Below are 22,574 nucleotides of genomic sequence, written 5' to 3'. Positions count from 1 at the left end.
TCACCCTATCCCCATGTGAAAACTACCCTCCTAGATCATAAATATAGGCTTGCTCCTTACCACCTGGCAAAAGCCCAAGGTGATTTTAGTAGAGTGCCTCTTTCTCTTGTTGAGGAATAAATATTTAAACTGCAAATTGAGTGATTAATGTTCTGGTAAGGGAAGCCAGAGAAAGGAGTTGGTTCGTTTGAGAAGCTACTATTAGAAAAATTTGCTGGCCTTCTATTGAAATTTTAGGCTGTTCAAACATTAGAATAAGAGACTAAACATAGGTAAACGTGGGGTGATGATTTTACATAAGTCTTTCTGGATGCTCAGTTCTACAGGTTCTTAAATGTCTCCCAGCTGACTCTGACTTAACAGGTTTTCTGCTGCTCAGAGCAAAGCTGAGCGAGTGTCCAATACATGGAAATTTATGGGTTTGTAGGACAATATAAAATTATAACAGTCTTTTTGGAGCTGACAGAATTGCTTGCTAACTTTTATTTCCCCCAAACTGAGATATGAAAATAATCTACCACTTAGTAGATTCCATTTCATAGAAGAAAGGGCATTTTTTTTAAATTATACTTTAAGTTCTAGGGTACATGTGCACAATGTGCAGGTGTGTTACATAGGTATACATGTGCCATGTTGGTTTGCTGCACCCATTAACTCATCATTTACATTAGATATTTCTCCTAATGCTATCCCTCCCCCAGCCCCACACCCCCCGACAGGCCCTGGTATGTGATGTTCCCCGCCCTGTGTCCAAGTGTCCTCATTATTCAATTCACACCTATGAGTGAGAACATGCGGTGTTTGGTTTTCTGTCCTTGTGATAGTTTGCTGAGAATGATGGTTTTCAGCTTCATCCATGTCCCTACAAAGGCCATCTGACAAAGGGCTAATATCCAGAATCTGCAAAGAACTTAAATTTACAAGAAAAAATCAACCCCATCAAAAAGCGGGCAAAGGATATGAACAGACACTTCTCAAATGAACACATTTATGCAGCCAACAGACACATGAAAAAATGCTCATCATCACTGGTCATCAGAGAAATGCAAATCAAAACCACAATGAGACACCATCTCACACCAGTTAGAATGGCGATCATTAAAAAGTCAGGAAACAACAGGTGCTGGAGAGGATGTGGAAAAATAGGAATGCTTTTATACTGTTGATGAGAGTGTAAACTAGTTCAACCATTGTGGAAGACAGTGTGGCAATTCCTCAAGGATCTAGAACTAGAAATACCAGTTGACCCAGCGATCCCATTACTGGGTATATATGCAAAGGATTATAAATCATGCTACTATAAAGACACATGCACACATATGTTTATTGCAGCACTATTCACAATAGCAGACTTGGAACCAACCCAAATGTCCATCAGTGATAGACTGGATTAAGAAAATATGGCACATATACACCATGGAATACTATGCAGCCATAAGAAAGGGCATTTTAATACCAAAACATTAGGAAGAGACATGATTTCAGACAATAGGCTTTATGAAAAACTTGGGCACAGTTGCTATGATTTGAATGCGTTAACATCTCACAAGCAACTGTGCCGACCTTAAGCACCTGCCCTGTTGTCCTGTTGGGTGGGAACCTTGAAGGGAAAAGGCAGAAGTTCTTTGCCAAGTGGGTGGGCTATATAGGACCAGGAAGTGATGGCTTGTCTCTGGAGTGCTATACTACTATCTAAGGCCAGTTGTTTAATCAGGAACTCTCCAGTCTTAGTCTCATTTTCTTTCTTTCTTTCTTTTTTTTTTTTTTTTTTTTTTTTTGTATTTTTGGTAGCAGTGGGGTTTTGCTGTGTTGCCCAGGCTGGCATCCTCCTGCCTTGGCCCCCCAAAGTGTTGGGATTACAGGCATGAGCCACCACTCCCAGACCCAGTCTTATTTTCCAAATAAGGAATCTAAGGCTTAGGGAAAGGGAGCAGTTTTCCCAAGGTCATGCTGTTAGGGGAGCCAGGACCCAAATACAGAACTTCAGAGTTCAAACTTCAGAGTACTATCACTTTTATATCCTGTGACCATTTTTAACAGTTGGAAAATTTACATTATTTTTTCCTTATTTCTCTTTTGCATGCCCCACAAACTTTCATCTTAATGTCACACATTTCTATTCTATTTTTTAGTTCTGCAACAAAAATAATGTATATAAATTTCAATTTTGAAAAAGTCTTTTTTGACTTTTATAAAAGCGTTAAATAGTAGATTCTACAAGCTTGGATAGTTAGCACATTTATTAATAGTATACAATTGATCAAACTGACAAATGCATTACAAATTCTAATAACTGTTAAGGAAAAGGTAAAATTTTATTGGAAAAGCATCTTTTAATGGGCTGGGTGGATTTTTTTTTCCCCCTAACTAGTTCAAGTATCCTCAGATGAATATTACTTATTGTTGAAATGAAACAGGGCTCAGCATCCTATTTTTATGTATTTCTAGGTATGAATGTCTGGAAAATCTTGTTCACTAAAAAAAATTGAAATGGAAAGGGTTTTGTGATAGCAACATCATTCAGTCCTCTGAACTCTTTGATATATGCCAGCAATACATAGTGTAATCTCATCAATTTGTTTTAATAAACGTTTTATTTTAGAATAGTGTTAGATTTACATAGCGTTACAAAGATAGTACAGAGAGTTCTTGAATATTCCTCACCCAGTTTCCGCACTGTTAACATCTCACATAACCGTGGTACACATGGTCACAACGAGGAAATCAACACTGGTCCATTACTGTTAACTTCACCAGTCTATTTTCTGAAGATCTATCAGCTATTAACTCAAGTAGGTATTGCTTCAGTTTTGTTGAAAGCACAGGATTAAGAAAGTCTGTTACGCAGCCTTTCCTGTTCTTGGCTGCTGAAAAGTATATCAAAAATGGCTTCACTAAGATTTACCATATAATTGTTGATTATACCTGTTTCTCTTTCACTCATCAAATGTTAAACACTCAATAGGAAAATCAAAATAGTGATAATTTGTAATGTATATTTGCCAGTACTATATTTCTTGATAAAATGCTTTTTCTCTTTATTTATAGCATAACCTTGGAACTTCAGATTTAGCTCACTAAATTTAGGAAAAATGTTTGCCATATAACCTAATTGCTAAAGCAGCCCTTATTGTTAAAAGCCATTAGCAAAATTAGACCTTACTTTTCATTGTAAGTAAAAAATGTTAATATGCTCATGTTAATGTATTTGAATCCTAAATAGGCAAATGGATAGGACACAGGCCTTGCCCAGAGTTCATTCAGATTTATCCTTCAGGAAGGCATGGCCATCTGTAATATTTCTCACCCCTTCTTTCTGGATTTCCTCCCACTAGACCCTCCCTCAGGAGTGAAGTACTTTTTATTAATAATTTGGGGAAGGGAAAGGTGAGGTGTCTAAATGAAAACCAATGTTGTTCTCACTATCCTTACTCTACAATTTATTTGAATGCAGAAAATCTCCAAATTAGCCAAAGTATCCATTTCTAATACAGGCTTTGTCCTTAATAGAAATATGCCAAAAACATGCATCCCTACTCCCACAGTGGTGTGCCATATTAATATTTACTCTGGGAAGTGGGAGGAAGGTAGTTATGAAAGGAACTCTGGCGTGGAACCTTGACCACAGGTGTAGATCCTTCTTAGGGCAGATCAGTTGTAGGAAAATGTTAGGAAGTAGAGGATCCGAAAGTTGGTTTCTTAAACTCTCCATGTCATGTACCTCTCTCAGAAGATCCTTGGGAACTCCAGGGCATACATATTTCAGTCTTAATAATGCTGAGGAAGAAGCTGAAGACCAAGCCAAGAACCATGGGTCAAGGGGTCCCCAGGGAGACAGATGGTTCACCACAGCCACCACATGCTTCCTTCTCTAACACTGGCTTTAATGAAGGAGGGTGGAAGCGAGTCTGACCTTCTGGAGTCAGGAAGGTTAGAGGGTTATAGTCCTTAGTCTGCTTTTTGAGAATTAGTGACCTAGAACAGTTTTTCTTCTTAAGCTTGAATAGTATTACAGACATCTAGAAAGGAAAGACACTTAAAGATCCTTAATTAAGAGACATTTACTTGGTCTGAATTTATGAAAATGGTTCTATTCTAAATGATCACTGTAAAGTGAAGTTTTACCTTTAAGTGACTGGTTTTTTTTAAGATCATAAAGTGATTAAAATATAACTTAACACACGCCATAGAACTCTTGTACCTCAAAATGAGTCTGAGCTCCCCCTTGGAGAAATGCTGAGAACTGGTTGTGGTTTAGTTTCCTGTTTCCCCTTGGGTGTTATGGGTGAGGCTTGGGAGCTGCTTCTCTGTTAGGATGCCTGTGTCCATGTGGCCCACATTCTGACCCTTCCGTCTGTGCAAGAAGAAGCAGGGTGAAGTCAGTAAGGCAGCCAGCGCCGACAGCACGACCGAGGGCACACCTGCCGACGGCTTCACAGTCCTCTCCACCAAGAGCCTCTTCCTTGGCCAGAAGGTAGGCAGATGCGCGGCCTCAGTCTACTCGAGGGCCCCAAGGGACAGATGGGCACAGGCCACCTCCACTGGAAGGCTGGGGGGGTCCCGGGGGCCACTCCCAGCCTCGTGGGTAGACAGAGTGGGCTGTGAGCTTTGGGAGTGGCCTCAGGGAGGGCTAAGTGCTGGGGAGGCCACAATGCTGAGGGAGGACCCTGGCAGCTGGGGAAGGGAGACAGTAGTAAAAAAGAAGAGGGCAGGAGGCTCCTGTGGGAGATGGGGACCCTTGGTTAGTCTGGAGGAGGAGCTGCTTCTGTGGGATAAACTGGTCATCAGATAGCACCAGCCAGGGAACTAGGCAGAAGTCAAGCCTTGGTGGTGGAAGGTGAACAACCTAGCCGGCAGCCTGCTTGTCCTGGGGGGCACTAACGGTAGAGCCTCAGGTCTGATTCAGGGCTCTACAGGGGATTGTTTTCAGACTGTACTGATGGGTGCACTGGGTTTCTTCACTGAACCACCAGATGACTCTTCCAGCTAATCGTTTGTTTGTTTTAACCATGGGCAATATATTTTCAGCCGCCCCAGTGATGCAACTTTGCCAGGACGCCATGGTTTTGTAAAAGACAATTCACTTTTATTGAAAATAAAAATGATGCAAAGGCTTTTAAGACCTGAGAATGAGAGTTAACTAATATTTCTTTATTGACACCAAAAAAGGGGTGGGAAGAAAGAATTAAACCCTTCTTAATTTTTTAATCCTATACTTAAAAAATTAAAGGAATGAATTTGACCTTCCAAGTTAATCTGTGTTTAGTTTGAATGTGGTAACAAACTTGGATCTGAAGCTGCATCATTTTTAAACCCTCACTGTCAATTTCTTTTGCATCACAGTGACACGGTTCCCTCGCTCACGTCATTGCAAGTTCTCCTCCTACCCCTTTCCCTCGTTCTGTCACTAATTGCACTCTCTCTCATGATGCAATTCCTGTGGTGGACTCTGTTCCAGAAAATAACCATTACTGTTTACATTTTTAACCATTCTTTGTATTTTGTATGCATTTTTCAAAAGAAAAAGTAGCACTAGTTGTCATCTTAAGGTCTGGGGATTTGAAAGTTTTTGTTTAAAATACTTTTTGTTCCTTTAAAAATTTCGACTCAGCAGTGAAGACAACTGCCTGGGTCTACTTTCACCCCTGTAACTTATTCCTTGGGTAATGTATTGAAAGTTAACGTGACCCATCCACATTACTTCCGTTTGAAATACAGGGCAGTTCAGCCCCTGGGGTCACCTTCTCCCTCTTTTCCCCACTCTGCCTTTAGGCACTCCCACCCTGGCCTCTCCCCTCCCTGTGTTCTTGCTACCTCCTGCCAGCCACTCCAAAGGCAGCCTCAGATCAGAATTCCTCATACCTCCCTTGCTGGATGAACTAAAATATTTCCAAAGTAGCAGCAAATATGGCTGTAAAAATGTCCATGCAAAATGCAGATGCCCTTCTTGTTGCTGTGATCTTCTGAAAGAAATGGGATCACAGCCTCCTCTGGGCTCTGTTTGTGAGCCCTGGAGGGGAGGGGGCAAAGGCCACAGACATCTTGCTAGCTTCTCCCAAGAGCCAGGAACATGTCAGCTCTCAGCAACTCAACTCTTCCTTTTCAGATACACCTGCTCTCAGGGCCAGGCATCACACGAATAAAAATAAAGTACAGCAGAGTAAAATTTTGGCTAATAATGACTGTTCCCTACTCAGAGTTGGTAGGGTGAGGATATAAAAAGCCATAGAAAAGTATCGATAGTCTATAATAAATTACAAACATATCATTTAATGTTATTTTAAAAAATGGAGAATGAAAGCAGTGAGCTTAGCTTAACAGTGAAATTAATGTGCTTATCTTAACTTTTGGAAGGAAAATTTGAAAGGAATGGTTAAGCTGCAACCCAGTATAAAATGGTCAGCCATAAGAGGGGCTGAATGTAGACCCAGACAGACCACCTAGCCTTCTTTCCCATATCACCGCCTTTTCAGTGGTGAAAACAAAACACCAGGCTACCAAGAAACTGCCCGTCCTGTTTAATGTGCTTGCGACTTTATGACCCAAGATTCACATATCCAGGAAGAGGTGCCCAAAAATCTAGTGCTGCAGACACTGTTTAGCAGAATAAACTCCATGTTTCCAAAATAAAGCAGCATCTTAAGTCAGCCTAAGCACCAGTGTTAGAAACTAGGGTTCCAACTGCCCTTTCTGGAATCCTACACCCCTGCAGCATGAGATGGAGTGAGCGTTGATACATTAGAGCATTATTTTGAAGCATTACTTTCTGGCTTTTTATTGGCTATTACTGTCAGATGAAAATCATGGCATATAGTGTAAAAAAGGCAAATCATGAAACTAACACAGTTTTTACAAAAGCACATTTAAAATGTTATAGACATTAATTTTGACTTGGATTTTAGGAAATGTTTCAAAAGGGGTACTTTAGAATGGTGACTATATGGTACCCTGTGTCCTATGAATCTCATTTTTCTATCTGTGACATTGAAACCAGTGCTTGAAGATTGCAAGCAAGCTGGGGTGGAGAAAGGTGATATTGTGCATGCTACAGCCCTGTAAGGCATGGTTGCTCAGCTACTCAGGAAGCATGGCCCAGGCTTAGGAGCCTGACCATTGATGTTAATGATGTATTTCACATACTGAAGTCTCAGGAGTCATCATAGCCATTACTCCCTGATTTTGCCCAGTATTCACACATATTGTTGAATTGTTTTAAAAAAGAAATCAGTGCTGTGAATCTGAGTCAACTAAATGCTTTTGCTTTGTGTTCAGCCAAGATTTGCAGCCTTTTTTCAGAGGTTTTAAAATTTTCAGAAAAAACATTTCTAATGTGTCTAATGTGTCAGTGGTAGTAAATGATTTAAGTTTTCTTGGTAGAGTCAGTATTATTTGAAGGAGTTGGGAAGGCATTCTGAGGCTGTGATGAGTCTCCTTACCTCCCAAATGATCAAGATGGCAACCCCAGCTCGCAGTCCATTCAAGGCAGGCATAACGTACCATGGGTTTTCTCCCTTTGATCCACATACCCTTCTCCTGGGGGCTGGAAGAACTGTGAGGAGAAAGGGAGCTCTTGAAGTTGAAGCATCAGTGAGGGAGAAAAACCATTCACCCCTTTCCCCCACTATGGCTGAGGACTGGCTTCTGACACAGTTTAGGAAACTGACAAAGCCATGAAGGAATGGCTCAGCTATCGGCCATCTGGACATCCAGCCGTATCTATCCATGTCCTTATCTTTGTGGGGCTCTTCCTAGCTGGACACACTAGATTCTGCTGCCAGGCCCAAGGCCTCTGGAGAAATCCAGGTTGGGCATGCATGCATGCATGCAGGGAGAGCCAGACAGCACAGCTGTGAAGGCAGGAGCCAGCCCTGGAGTGTGCCCCAGGGAAGACACAGCTCTCAGGAGGAGACTGGAAAGGGTCCTATGGAAGACATTGCCCTTCCCATTAAACTCGTTGAAGTGAACTTTGGGGACAGGAAAATAACTGCATTTTAGGTGGTCAGCCAGGCTTCCTTCCTTGTCTGTTATGAGAAAATGAGAGACACCAGAATCTGACAGTTACAGGCTAGATTTAACATACTACTCAGGCACTATTTTAACAGTCACTTTCATTAACTAAAATTGGGTTTCTAATCATATTTTTTTAAAAGAACCAAGAAGGAATGTACTATTTCCTGTAGCCAAGTAGGTCAGGTCAGGCAGTCTGCATGTCCATCCAGACACTCCTTCCCTGTCGTCATCGACAGACTGCCTCCTACCCTGCCCTAAATGGTGGGGGCCAGCCTCCCATCCAGGCGAGGACAGCTTGGCTCTGAGCTGCCTCAGATACAAGCCAGGCCCAGGGCTCAATTTCTGAGCTCTGACATTTCCATTAACCATGCCTTAAAGGAAAGCAGGCAGGGGCAGTCATTTTATCTGAGTTATATCTGAGGATGTTTGATGTTCAGTTGTAACTCTACATGCCCAGGGGAACCCCAGCACTGGCTTAGGCACTGTGCAGCACTCAGGGTTAGGGGGCCACACCCACTCTTGCCTTCAAAGAGATTATACTCTGATGAGCATATACCATGAGTAAAGAACAAGGGTTTCCACGGACATCCTCACCACAGGGAAGACTCGGGTACTGCTTGTATCAGAAGCTGGCCCAGCAGAGCCAGTGAGGTTAGGATCATCAGATCCCAGTGCTGGAAGGGATCTTGAAGGTCCCTTGGCTACGACCCTGTCTGCCAACTGCGCAGCCACGCAGGACCCCCTCCTGCTCTATAACTGGCAGTGCCCTATGGTTACTTTCCTCAGTGGCTAACCGTCTTCATAGCTGCTTTAAATTCCTCATGCTGTGGTTTAAAACTTAGTTTTCCATCTTTCCTGACGATGGTACAAAGAAGCAGTCACCTTATTCAAATTCTGAAACTATTAATGATCCTTATTCCTCCCAGAAAATAAGACTAATTTTGGGAATTTTTACAGTTCCCAGAAATCTGATTTCCTAACCCACAAGGACCACTTCTCTGCCATGTACTTCAGATGGACACACACCCCTCTGGCTGATAAACCCCACTGGATCTGACCCTGGCTGGTGGGAGGGGACCCTGGGGCCTCCTAGGACTGGACCTCTGTCTTGGCTCTATCTCGCTTATTCATTTGTGACTGGACAGTGGGAGCCTGTCAAGACACATGTGTACCTGGTCCATCTGCACGCTATGCTCATGGGCTTTCTTCTGTATAGTGGAGCTACTGTCTTCGTTCATGATCATCTCACTGTTGGCTTCTGCCCACTGGCCCACCTGCCAAGCTGATTACCCATTTGTCCTTCCAAAGTACTTGAATTAATTTGTCTTCTCCCCTTCCCATTCTCTTCCCCTGATGCACACATCCCAAGCACACACTTTCTAGTCAAGATTGTTTAAAAATACATATTTGTACACATTTTATAGCAACAAAACTTTTGTGGCTCAGCCGCATACCCTGAGGACTTCTGCTGAGCCCCAGTGCATAGCAGAGCATAGTTGGAAAATCACAACTCTAGCCTCATCCACAGATGTGAAGAGTGAAACAGCACTTGGTTGGCAGGAAATCCTCAATGCTGAGTAGTAGTGGCTCCCTGAGGTACTGTAGTCTGCACTTCCAAGAGTGGGGATGCCTGTGGTCAGAAGGGAAGGTAGTGAGTCCAAAGGAAGCTGGGAATTCTCCATGAGCTTGAGTTCTGTTCACAACTGCTCCCTTCCTTCAGCAAATCCAAGTTTCCCCCAGAGAATCCCATTCCCCTAGACAGAGCAGGTGGTTCTCCCCAGAAGAGAGTCAGATACAGGCCACTGAGGGGGTCTTCCTGGCTAGCTGAAGCAGAGCCCGCCAAAATAGCTACTTTTCCAATGAAGCTTTTCTGAATATAACACCAGAAGCATCTATACAATTGGAAAAAATTGTGTGAATTTTAAGGATTGAACATGTATTGTTTTAAACATAGGAATTTATAGATGCCTTAAAAGCATACACATCCACATTACACTGAGTAGATCGAGTCTTTTTCTCCTTTGCCTGCCTTCCTCACCAACCTCCTGCCTCTTCACACTGTGTGGCGTGTGTTTTGGTGGTGTGTGGTGGGGAGTATTGGCTTGAGTTTTTATAAATAGCATTTGCTTGGAGCCAAATGCAGAACTAAATAATAGAGTAAAATCCTTTGCCTTGTTCTAAATCCTGAGAGTTCACTTGCCTTACCCTAAGGCCCCCCACTCTGTGCCCGCCCACACCCCTCCTCCCCGGTGGCAGCAGTCAGGCCGCAGCCCCCAGGCTGTCTCTTTTCTGTGCCTCTGTCCTGGTGCCAGGGCTCTGAGCTGCTGAGAGCTTCGCTTTGTGAGATCACCCCCATGGCTTCCTTCAGCTTCAAGGGTGTGGGTGGCCTCTAAATCACTCTATAGTGCGAGGAGCAATAACCCAGAAAGTCCATATGACTAATACTTGGTCCTCTTCTCTGAGTCTTTAACCAAAAATGAAGTCCACTGCCCTGGCCAGAATTCTTCCTTGGCTGTTTGACAAAACTTAATTCCACAACTGTTTCCTCCCAGAGGATGACTCTTAGTGTAAGCACATCCCTCTTTGAGAATCTGACTGTTTCTGGGACTCAAAAATGGGGGTTTATATTTCCGATGCTTCTGGAGTGCCAGGTTGTTTGGTTTTGTTTTCAACAAAATGTTTGGCCCTAGAAATGCAGCAACTTGCCCTGTTGCCAGGAGCTTCCTTGCCAAGTGTCTTGTGCACAGCCCTCTCCTGGGTGAGCTCCTGGACAAAGCTCCATGCCCTGGTAAACCCTGCAGACTGCAGCCACTATTCTGGCCTAGGTCATAGTCTTGAGCACCAGCTCTGCTAGGGCTACTCAGGCATTGCACTTGTCTGCAGGTGTTAGGAATTTATGTTACGGAAGAGTGAGCAATGTCGTTGTGAGAGCATGTGCAAGAGCAAGCTTTCCTGCAGGTGCTCGTACCTAAAGAAAAGCAAGGGGAATAGCAGGACCCGGGACAGCAGTCCTAGGCCCATTAATTCCCCTTGCCCCTCTGACAGAATTTCGAACTCAGGATTCTTCGAATACTCAGATGCCAGGGTTGCCATTGTAACAGAGTAACAGTGGCTGGGGGACACCCATTCAGTGGCTCTTCAGAAAGAACAAATTCACTGGGTGGATATAACACTTAAGGAAAATGCTCAATAAGCCACCCATTGAGTCTCAGAGCAACCTGACCAACAAGGTGAAAACCATTTAAAAGACACATTGTCTTGCTGGAGAACCTTCCTCCCCTGGGTTTCACCAGGGAACTTCAGCATTACATGACTAATGGGCACGTAAATTAGATGTTACTAAGCAACAGACTATTCTCACTTCTTGCCACCCTGAGCAGGGCAGGGAGGCCAGCCAGCAGTCACAGTGATGGGGACAGCCTTAAAGGCCCATAGTCACTTGGAAGACAATGGCAGAGCCCTTAGAGGTTTGCCCAAGCCAGGTAGGATGTTAGCACCAGCCTAGCACTCAAGGATGAGGACAGTCACATCCACCAGCCCCCAACCCTCAGCAATGAGTACTCATTCTAGGTCCTGATAGCTGCCTTACTTTGGCCCCCAGATCACAAGTCCCTTTAAAGGAAAGCTGATCTCCTCGTCCACTGTAGCTTGTGCTTTCTTTTGTCCAAGGTGCCACCCACAGGCTCTGAACATTCATCCTAGTTTGCTTGCTCCCGCATCCCGAGCAGCATTTGAGTCTTATGTTTGAAATGGGTTCATTTGAGCCAGCAACTCCCTGCTTCCCTTTTGTGCCTCGTGCACTTGGAGTGTCCACTGTCCTTTACCTGTATCCCAAGGCTCCTTCTCTGAGACTTCCCAGCTCTCCTGTTATTTCCCACCTCATGCTTTTCTTTGCAGCTGAACCTTATTCACAGTGAAATCAGTAATTTAGCCGGCTTTGAGGTGGAGGCCATAATCAATCCTACCAATGCTGACATTGACCTTAAAGATGACCTAGGTAATTGGGGACGGGGTTCGGCACCACCAGCTGTCAGATGAAAAGTTATGGAACCCAGAATTTAGGCATTTCATCTTCCCAGACTTTACAGTGGTCAAGCCAAATTTCCAAATCCAAGATTGATATTTGAGTGTAGACACTGAATATCAACTTACTCCAGGCCATTCCAAGTATAAACGGTCTGTTTCATTAAGTGTGATTGGCTACTCTCTCCTCAATTGCAAATATATTGCCATCTGAATTCTCTTCCATAATGATCAAACTGACTGCTGGTTACTTGGGGGGGGATTTTTAAACGTGTTGGTTTTTGTTTGTTTTTTTTTGTTTTTACTTTAGAACTGAAAAATCTCAGGTAACTACAAAATGATAGTTTCTCCATTTAAACCGTAATTAGAAATGACAAAGCTTGAAAGAGAAGACAAGCCACATCAGTATGCTATTAAGCTGTCTTTAGTCCACAATTTACTACCATCACTTCAACTTTTTTTTAGAACTGAAAACAGTATATGACTGAATGCCACCTTCATGACTTATTTGGCTAGAGGATGGTATTAAACAGAAGGGCAATATCTCCAAGTGAGTTCTTATGGAGGAAAACTGCCCCAGAGCCATGGTGTCTCCCTGTTCAAGATGGCAGATGGTTCAGGGCAGGCTGAGAGGTGCCCCTCAAGTGTCCTGCCTCTATGGCTTTATCTTTGCATATGTGGCACTGTCAGCTCAATGGCACGACAGGGCTGCTCTGCTGCTCTTCGATGTAGAGGCTTGCCAGGGGAAATAGGCACACAGATGCAGCCTCCTTCCTAACCCTCAACTGCAATCTATTTTGTATCCCTTGAGCCCTCAGCTTTTGCTGTTTTTGTCAGATAGCAGACTTCCTTACTGGGAGATACACTCATTCCATGAGCCCAGGCCTGACCCACACAAACTGGGTGCAACAGTGGGCTGAAAACATGAGGACTGGACTCAAGAGTGTCCAGCTTGAACTTGTTTTCCAACTGCCTTACACAGATACTTAAAAAAAAAAAAGGCCACAAGCTAGAAAAAGCAAGGATTCTATCCAAAGCACATTTTATACTAAAATACAAAGGCCAGGTGCAGTGGCTCACACCTGTAACTCCAGCGTTTTGGGAGGCTGAGGCAGGAGGATTGAGTGAGGCCAGGAGTTGGAGACCAACCTGGGCAAGATAGTGAGACCTCATCTCTACAAAAAATAAAAAACTTAGCTGGGCTTGGTGACACGTGCCTGTAGTCTCAGCTACTCAGGAGGCTGAGGCAGGAGGATTGCTTGAGCCCAGGAGTTCGAAGCTGCAGTGAGCTATGATTGTGCCACCGCACTCCAGCCTAGGCAACAGCAAGATCCTGTTTAAAAAAAAAAAAAAAAAAAAAAAAAATTAAACCATAAAAATAAGATAGGCTAGAGTAAGAGATGGGCCTGGAAAAATATTGATAGAGATCGGCCCATATGTTGAGGGGAAAAAATAAAGGCAATCCTCTACATATATCAATACTGTTTTCTGGGTTTTCAAGAGAAATCCCTTGAAGTTAGACAAAATGGTAAATGTCACAAGAATAAAAATCAAAGCCTGCGAGTTGACTGCTGCAGACAGAATGGAGAAACTTGTTGTTTTGGTTGGCCTGATGGTCCACTTTTTTTTTTTTTTTAAACAGATGCCATGTTTTAGTAGCCTTCTCAGTGGGATGCCAGCTTTATAGGCTTTTGCGAAGTGAAACGGGGCATTCATTTTATTTCTTTTAACCTTTGGAAATGATCTCATGTGTGTGTTTCTCTTTTTTTGGACTTGTCATTCAAATGTTTAATTTAAACATGTCACATTTGATATTCCTCCTCCTCCTGTCCTCACCCCCATCCACATGTGCGCACACTGCGTGGACTGATTGCCCCTTGGGCTCATATGTTGGAATCGACCAGGTAGGCCAGCCCTGCCATTGGGGCGTTAGTAAATGTGCCTGTGCGTGGGTCTCGGTCCAACACAGTTGATATACATTTGTTTACCTGTTATAGTTGCAAGTTGTACAGGCTGACATTGCCTCGATCGACAGTGATGCTGTCGTTCACCCGACAAACACTGACTTCTACATCGGTGGTGAAGTAGGTAATGCCTAGCCGGGTGCTGCCGAGTGTGTGTGTGCATGGTCAGTCGGCCGCTGCAGACAGCTTGATCCTTTGACAGCTATGCAGGGCTGCATTCATTTCACACTTCCAGCTGTCCTGACCCTGTCTCCTGTCCCTGGGTTGTGAACCTGAGTAATAAAGCTAGCCGTCAGCCAGGATGTCATGCATCCTGGCTGATGCAGCTCACGAATGGACATTTCTGGTTTGAAAACTGGTTCAGCAGAATCATTTCTTCACCTGCCCCACAAGGCACAGCTTTGTTGGAGACTGGGTTCACAGATGATTTCAGCTGCAGGAACAATACAGTCACATGGACCTAGTGACATCCAAGACCACCTCCGTGCACTCTGAAGAGCAGACAGACACATATGCCTGTGCACAGGTCACCACCCCCACCCCCCTGACCCCCGCCAATCTGTCTCCATGTCAGAAGCACACTTGTTCCTGAAAATGGCCTTAAAGCCTCAGGTGCACAAGGAGGACCCTTTCCAAATGCTTGCCCACACTTAGGGTTCTCAGACTTCAGGTGCGTGAAAATCACCTCAATCTGACATGGTATCCTTAGACCACTCATGAGAAACATCATCCTAGACCCAGAAAGCACCTTCCTTTCCCCTGGGAGCTGATAAGGCATTGTTGGTTGATTCCTGGTGTGCTAAATAGCTGAGGGTGGCCAAGACAGAGGGCACTTGAGATGCCATATCCTGAGGCTGCAGATTCCTGGCAGGAGTATCAAATAGTGTCCTGCTTTAAGAACACACTGAGGGGCCTGAGGAGGAGGCACCCATGTGTGATAGAAAAAAGCACAGCTTTGGAGCTAGGTGGAAGGAACTGGAATCCTACTGTCACCATTTACTGATCATGGGGCCTGGTCAAGTCACTTAACTCCTCAGTGCTTCAGGTTCCCTATCTATTAAGGAATGGTAATGATGGGAATTACATTAAATGTAAGCAAAGCACCTTGTTTTGTAAAGCCTGGCTCATGATTGGTGCCTGCTGTAAGGTATCACTCATGTGTAAATATAATTTTTATAGTAAATGTGCTGGTCCTGAGAGCAGCCCTGTGAGTGTGGATTCAAATACCAGCTTCCAAAGAGAATGGTTACATTTCCAGTCAGCAGACAGTGAAGTCATCTGGAAGGATGAGGAGATCAGGATTTTCACAAGGGTCCTGGATGCTAGATGTGCAGTAGCTCACAATCTCTGGCTGCCTGGCTCTGCTTGGCATCACTAACAAAGACTGCTGTTCAGTCTTCCCCAGCCACTGCAATTTGGACTAATCACTCTCCTGGGCATTTTGGATTTTGGACATGGATGGAAAGACAAACTGGTTGGAAAGTCAGAATTTGCTAAGTCTGCCAGGCCAAAATGAAATCGGGCTGTAAGCAGTTAAACTCCCCTTTCACAAGACTTTGGAGGAGTTAAAGAGCTCCAAAGTCAGGCAGCTTAAGGGAAAGATGCTTCCTTTTTAAACCAAATGAAAATTTGATAGAAGGGAAGTACTTATTTAGAGAAAAATAAATGAACAGCTAAGGGCTTGTCTTTGTCATAGCTGGGAGTAACTAAGGCCTGGGTTCATCCTGCCATTCAGGACATTTGGTGAATGGGAATTATGAAACTTTCTAGGCAAAAGTATCTTACGCAGGTCCAGGGAGAGGAGAAAGTTGGCCTGCCTGCTGCAGCCTGAGGAAGGCCGTGCCCAGCAGGATTAGCCATGCCAGGAGGCAGAGTTGCAGCTTTGAGATAGGGCTGAAGCCTTGGGGAAGTAACAGGCAGACCCAGCTGTGCCACCCAGAAGAGCCCAGTCCTTCCTGAATTGTGACTGGAATGGGTCGCTTTGGAATAAGGATGGTGCTAATGCTTTTCCTCGGACATGTTCGCCTACAACCCATTGATAGGCACAGGGTGGGGAATTATTAGCTTCCAAGCCACAGGAGCAATCTGGGCCCAGGACCCTGGCACACATCACTCACCGACACTGTCACACCTGCAGAAATCCTCAGCAGGTTCAGACACCCCAACTGGCCAAGGCAGAAAGACTGCCAGGTCAGAACCCAGTCTTCCAAAGCCCCTCAGGGCTTTTCTGCCCAGCGGACCAGTCCAAACCAGTACTGACCCCAGATATCTTTTACAATCCCAATGATAAACCAGATTCCTACATGGCCTCAATTGGTTCCAGCTCCCACTTTGATGTGTGAGAGGAGAAAAGAGGAAGCTAGTAATCACTCCATTTCTCATATTTGGTGTGAAGTCCTGAGACTGCTGGAAGAAGGAATCCGAGTGCAGGAATGCTTAGCCCCAGTGATTAACTTTTACCCATCAAAAGTTCTTTCTAACAGTGAAATAGACCACAGGCCTAGCCTGACATTTGTCCAAGCCTAAATTTTCGCTTAGGCTGTTTTGAACACTGATACTTATGCCTGCTTTCTAAGCATGAAATAATGTCCTTGTTCTCATGGGAGTAACACATGTTTATGCTTGGGGGCAAATAAGCCAATTGCTTTATGATTAACCCTGAAGTTAAGCCTAAAAAGCAAGAGTCTTACAATAAGAGTGTTGACAATATGGTTGAAAATGGGCCTGTTTCTTGTTAAAAAGTACACGTGTGTCTACATGAACATGTGCATACATATGTGTGTGTAGGAGTCAAGTCCTGACTGGGTTGATTGCCTGCAATCTAGGGTTCAGTTTTTAAGTTTGGGAAATGCATTTAAGTGTATTTTAACTTGGAAATTTCACTTTTAATTAAAGCAATATTTATAAGTAAAAATTTTAAACACTCTTCCTAAGATAAAACACCTTTAATTATAAATCAGCCCATTTTCTTAAATATTTTAGAAAGGAGTTGGTAATCATGATAAAGTAAAAACGTTATTTTACCTTTCAGATTTCTCAGTTCTCACCAAAGAGTTAATTTGATAAAGACTGAGAACGCAAACTAGTCCAGCCTCCAGCATTTTTGTTGCCCTGCCTCAAGCTGGAGAATGGGTTTAAGAGTGAAGGCTAGACTGGGCCCCAGGGGCAGCAGTGTGTGGAATCCAGCTGGTTCCGGCTCCAGATTCCTTTTTCTCAGCTGCAGGGATAGTTTAGGTGAACCTGTACTGGGGTCTCACTCGCCTGGGTTGCATCCACTTTGTGGTGGTGGAGTTGGGCTCTAAGCCCCCGGCCTGCTTCCTCCAGTGCATGGCCCGTTCAGCTCCCACCTCTGATGCTGACTTTACTAGAAACATGCAGCAGCAACAGGTGTGACATTCTCACTCTGCCATTTAAAGCCTGTGCTGCTTTCCAGGACAGGTAAAGGCAGGAGGGCAGTCTGAGATCATGAAGAGTAACACAAAATCCCACCTCAAGGATGCTAAGTTTGTACCACCCTCTCTCGGACACAGCTGAGAGCTCCCCTGGGCTATGGCTGCTGGTCATGTTCATCTGCACACCCCAGGTTTCCTACAGCGGGTAGGTACAGGCCCAGTCCTAGCCATTAGCCCTGGTTCTTATTTGGGACAAACCCCAAGCTGTTTACTCTTCTTTCCAGACACCTCCTGGGGTTAGTTCACCCCTGCAGAACAAACATTCAAAGGAGGCAAGTTTCACTAAGATAATTAACCCTAGTCATCGCAGGGTGACTCCAAAGAGAATTTGGGCTGGTGCATTCCGATGCACCTTGACCGTCCCATACCAGAATTGTGCCAGGTGCACCTGGAATTTTCCAAGACAAATGTGAATCTTAAGGGGAGTATTTTGTCCTCTTGTGAGGAAAAGTACTTTAAAATGTGCAAAACTGAGGAATCAGAGCTTAAGGAAGACTCAGACCCCATTTTGGCCAAACTTGAAAGGCTGATCTTGTTGCTAACTTTGATTGCGACTTGCTATCCCACATGAGCCTCAACCAAGAGTTCTCATAGGTGTTGGTGATCTTGTTTGGGAACTTGGTTTTCACAGCAGGAATTGATTACTTAGCAGGTGCCCTAATTGAAGAAAACACATTGCTCCCAATCTCCATTGGCTTTTATAAAATATCTGGTCCTGAGCAGTTAGACATCCTCCTTTCCAAGCTTTTTATAGAATACAGATTAATCTTTAAGCTCTGCTTCTGATGTTGCCCTTCTTTACTGAAAACAATTCTGAATCATTAGTGTAATTAAGACAATACCGTCTGAGGCCATTTTTATTTTGTATTTGCATATGACACCAAAGCTGCAAAACAGGAACTAAGCATGGTAATAATGCTGGTCCAAAGGTGGCCAAGTATGAACACTTCCTTCTAGGCCTGCTGCCAGGAGGAGAGCTGGCTTATTGATGGGAGCATTGTATGCTGCTGAAACCTCCTTACTTGGGGGTTCTCCCCAGAGACAGAGAAGAAAACCTAAGGCAGGCATTAGTCTTGGAAACCAGTACCAGCTGGTATCTCATGCCAATGAAAAGCATCCAGGACAAGCATGTTTGCAAAAAACAAGCATGTCCTGTCTCTTTCACATCTTTGGCACATCCATGATCACCCTGAGTCAGACCCAAATAAGGGGCAGCAGAGACAGCCAGGTGAAGCAGCAATGTGAGGGTAGTAACTGGTGATGACAAAGCCCTTCTCAATTTCACTTTACTAACTTAGCCAAGGCTTAGTTCCTGTTTTGCAGCCTGATGGAAATCTGATAGATCATTTGAAGTATGTAATCACCTGACATGCTAAGTGTCTGTGTGTGCCAGAGACACAGAATGGCAACCTGACCCCACCCTGTCCTTGTCTAGGAAACACGCTGGAGAAGAAAGGTGGCAAGGAGTTTGTGGAAGCTGTCCTGGAACTCCGGAAAAAGAACGGGCCCTTGGAAGTAGCTGGAGGTGAGGTGGGAAAGCCACCGTGCTTATCTGGTTGTGGCACATGCAGTATTAGGAAAGCCATTTTGTGAGAGGGCTTAGAATTCAAAGGTGCGTGGCAGTTCAGCCGCATCTTCAAGACGGAGGCCAAGGACAGCCTGTAGCTTTACATCTTAGAGTTTCATCACATGCAGGTTGTCTGGGAAAATCACCTTTGCATTTTTTTTATTACTTAAAATAGCTCCTATATGTTTGATGTCTAGATCACAAATTTTAAGAAATTATAGGAGCTGAGTTTGGTACATCTAAGAGCTGAGAGTGAGTGATACTGAGCCATCTGCAAAACTGCTGGTGAGAGATGCAAATTAGAAATCTTCAGCCATCTGTGTTTGTAAGTGGAAACATATAAATACACATTTCTCATTTGCCAATTACACCTTCCCTGGTGTAAGGGGAAGAAAACAACTTGGCATCTGATGTGGGGAGAATTATTGCTAAGACCCGGAGGCAGGGTACTTCTTACTGCTTCAGGCCTGAATTTAGGTGGTCATTTGGGGTGTGCAGGACAGAGCACCTCCTAAGGACCTGAGAGTCCAGTCAGTCAGTGGGGAGGCCCAGCTCCCCCACCAACTGTATGAGGACAGATCACCCACTTCCTCACTTGGGGCTCTGGTTTTCTCTTCTTACTACCCGATTCCAGTGCCTATCCTGTCTTTCAAATCCTCTGTTTAAAAAATGAATCTTAAGCTCTCTCGGAGGGTCCACCAGGCCTTGCCCCTCTATTCCCAGAGACAAATGACACCCCTTCCAGGCTAGTCTCAGGATCCAGTAGGATTCCCTTTGCTGATCTGTGCCTTTGACCTCTGCTCTGCCACTTCTGTTTTACCTGCAAGGGGCATGACATACAGGGCACTAAATTATAAAGTTCTCCCAGGCAGTTCCACCAAAGTCCCACATTTATACAAGGGAAGGCATACACAGTTTTAACTGCCTAGCCTGGGGCAGCTGGCCTTTCCCCAGGCCCTTTAAAACACCTGTTTGACCAGCCTGTGGGTTCTTTCCCATCGGGGTTCCAGCTTGAGTCCTGCTGGTAGCCCTTGGCACAAGGCCTGGTAGGCAGCTTGGTGCTGCCATGTACCAAACTCTGCTGGGGAAACCTCAGCCACAGCAGGTGCAAACCCATTAGGTATAGCATGGTTCAAGATATTTTTGCTTGTTTCAATAACATTTTTGTTCTTGATTTTAAGGGCTACTTTAGAAACTGTTTTAAAATATTTTTGAAAGTATAAAGAGGTGAATAAAACATACTCTTGTTCCACTGTGCAAAGATAGTCACTGTTAATGTTTCTTTCCAGTCGTTTTCTATGCATAGTTTAGCCGTGACTTCTCATGGGGACAAACCCACTGGTTTAATTCAACCCCCCAATGTCAGGTTTTTATAGGTCAGCCCAGAGTTCTCAAGCCCAGTCATAAAGCAGAGTTAGGACTCAAATTCACACCCTGTGACTGAGCTGTTTCTACTGTACCATGAGACACTACCCACAAATCACTCCTTCTCCAGTATCTACGACGTGACCATAACAAACCATACCCCTTGGACAGATATTCCTAAAAAAAAAAAAAAAAAAGTTTCAGAAATACCCGACCAAATACAAAAAGTTTGGATGTTTTCCTTTAGCAGTGGTGTGGAGACTCTAGTGTGCTCTTGTATAGAAGCGTAGCATGCAGCTAAACCCAGTGCCCTGGAAACCTTCTTTGCAGAGCATCTGTGGACAGGGATTCTGGAACATGCTCTGGGAGACATGGTACTTTGCAGTTTGTGGCAGACCCCAGGCCTGTGTCCTTAGATCTGGCAAGGGAAAGGCAAGTCTTTGGTGGAGATGTATAGCTAGAAAGGGACCCGTCTTCTAGGAAAAGAAAAACACAGTTCCTTAAAAACTAATCTAATTCTGCCACAAATAAACAGGATCCGTTATTCACACAGTGAGGCCATCCTCAGCAGGGAGAAGACAATGGCAGAGTGGAGATGCTGGTCAGGTTGCTTAGCAGATCATTTAAAGCAGTTGCTTTCCTAGTAGCTTTGTCCTGAATTGGGTCTGGGAGATTTAGAGAATACATCATAGTAGAGACAAATACATCATATTGGTGTGCAAGTTGATAATTAGCACACCAATCGACTTGAAGAAGAAGGGTTGGAAACCCAAAACAATTATTTTGAGGCTGCAAATGTTCTGACACGTTGAGTTGAGTTTGCGTTCAGTTGAGTTTGATGGGTAAGGCTCTGCCTCTGGGAGAACCGTGTATGCTTTCTGAGAGTGGAGAGAGGCTTACTACAAACTTGGTCAAAATTCCTGGTGGTGACACATCATAATGCCAACTTTCCAAGGGTGTGGCTTGGCTCCAGCTCACGTTGGAATCACAACACAGCAGACAGCTGTGGAACTCCTCAGACTCAGGCCATTGGAGGGCCCAGGAAGATACACCGTGGCAGGGGAGTGGGTCTGTGTTTGGCATCTTGTGCTTTGCAGTGAACCAGAGCTCACTGTTTCTGTTTCATCCTCGCACCACTAGCTGCTGTCAGCGCAGGCCACGGCCTGCCTGCCAAGTTTGTGATCCACTGTAATAGTCCAGTCTGGGGTGCAGACAAGTGTGAAGAACTTCTGGAAAAGACAGTGAAAAACTGCTTGGCCCTGGCTGATGATAAGAAGCTGAAATCCATTGCATTTCCATCCATCGGCAGTGGCAGGTAGGGGCACATGCTTGTTACATATCAGTCATGGGTGTGTCTCTCTGCGCACACATGGCCCATAATTGTGGTGCTCTCACTCTGTGCAAGGCCCGTGGAGGCTGCCTTAACCAAGGAGACCAGAAGCACAACATAGGGAAGAATGCAGACATTAAATGATGGTGAGGGACAATTAGAGAGACTCAAATCCCAAGGATGATATAAAACTTCAGTTTTGATAGCAAATGTCATCACAGAAGGGGACCCCAGTGTGTACTGGGACCACAGAAATGGCACCTCAGAGAGTAAGTTTTGAAGGGCACGGTAACTTGGGTGGAGAAGATCTGGAGGTGTGAATACAGGGATACAAATGAACAGCTTGGCTGTCTCAGAATAAGTCTATAGCTGTGTTATGGTCTGTCCCCCAAACCATAGTATTCTTTGGATAAAGCCCTCTGCCCCTTTCCTTTCTACTCACAAGCATATTTCACCTCCTGAGAACCTGCATCTCTACCTGACTCACTGTCTTACTGCCCTAGGGTAACCCTGCTGGCCTGCTAATGAGGTAATGGGACCTGGTGGAATGGAATGGGGAATTACGTGAGATTTAAACAGGGCTGGGCCCTACTCCACTTCCTGTCCCGGAAAATCCCCAAGGTCTTCACGAGCAACACAGTTACCCCTAAGACATACACATACCCAGAGGACCACCACAGGAGAAGTCTAGTTTTTCGACAGCTGATGATGCAGTTAGGGCTCAGGGCAACCCCCACAATACCTACCTGGTTATACACCCCACACATGTCAGCAAATAACCTATCAGGTTCCTGCCTGTTGGAGCAGCACTGCACTCTGGCTTAGGGGTCAGGCCTGGAGTTGCGTCCTGGCTTGGCCACTAA

The 22,574-nt window shown here is 44.6% G+C and overlaps 1 protein-coding gene across 4 annotated transcripts in view; it reads left to right on the top strand.

Annotated features, from left to right (window-relative positions):
• Positions 1-22,574, top strand: part of LOC100439088 (core histone macro-H2A.1) — a 70,137-nt gene that overhangs the window by 39,579 nt on the left and 7,984 nt on the right. Inside the window, exons 5-8 of one of the 4 annotated variants that reach the window (XM_024246877.3) lie at positions 4,367-4,474; positions 14,031-14,121; positions 18,885-18,974; positions 21,522-21,696. In XM_024246877.3, coding sequence (XP_024102645.1) covers positions 4,367-4,474; positions 14,031-14,121; positions 18,885-18,974; positions 21,522-21,696 — 464 coding nt within the window. Of the gene's footprint in view, positions 1-4,363; positions 4,475-11,907; positions 12,008-14,030; positions 14,122-18,884; positions 18,975-21,521; positions 21,697-22,574 lie in introns of all 4 variants that reach the window. The other 3 variants (XM_024246876.3, XM_024246875.3, XM_024246874.3) reach the window with 3 other exon arrangements.

Source organism: Pongo abelii, chromosome 4 (genome assembly GCF_028885655.2).
Source record: "Pongo abelii isolate AG06213 chromosome 4, NHGRI_mPonAbe1-v2.0_pri, whole genome shotgun sequence".
Taxonomy (NCBI): domain Eukaryota; kingdom Metazoa; phylum Chordata; class Mammalia; order Primates; family Hominidae; genus Pongo; species Pongo abelii.
This window is presented reverse-complemented; position numbering and strand designations above follow the sequence as displayed.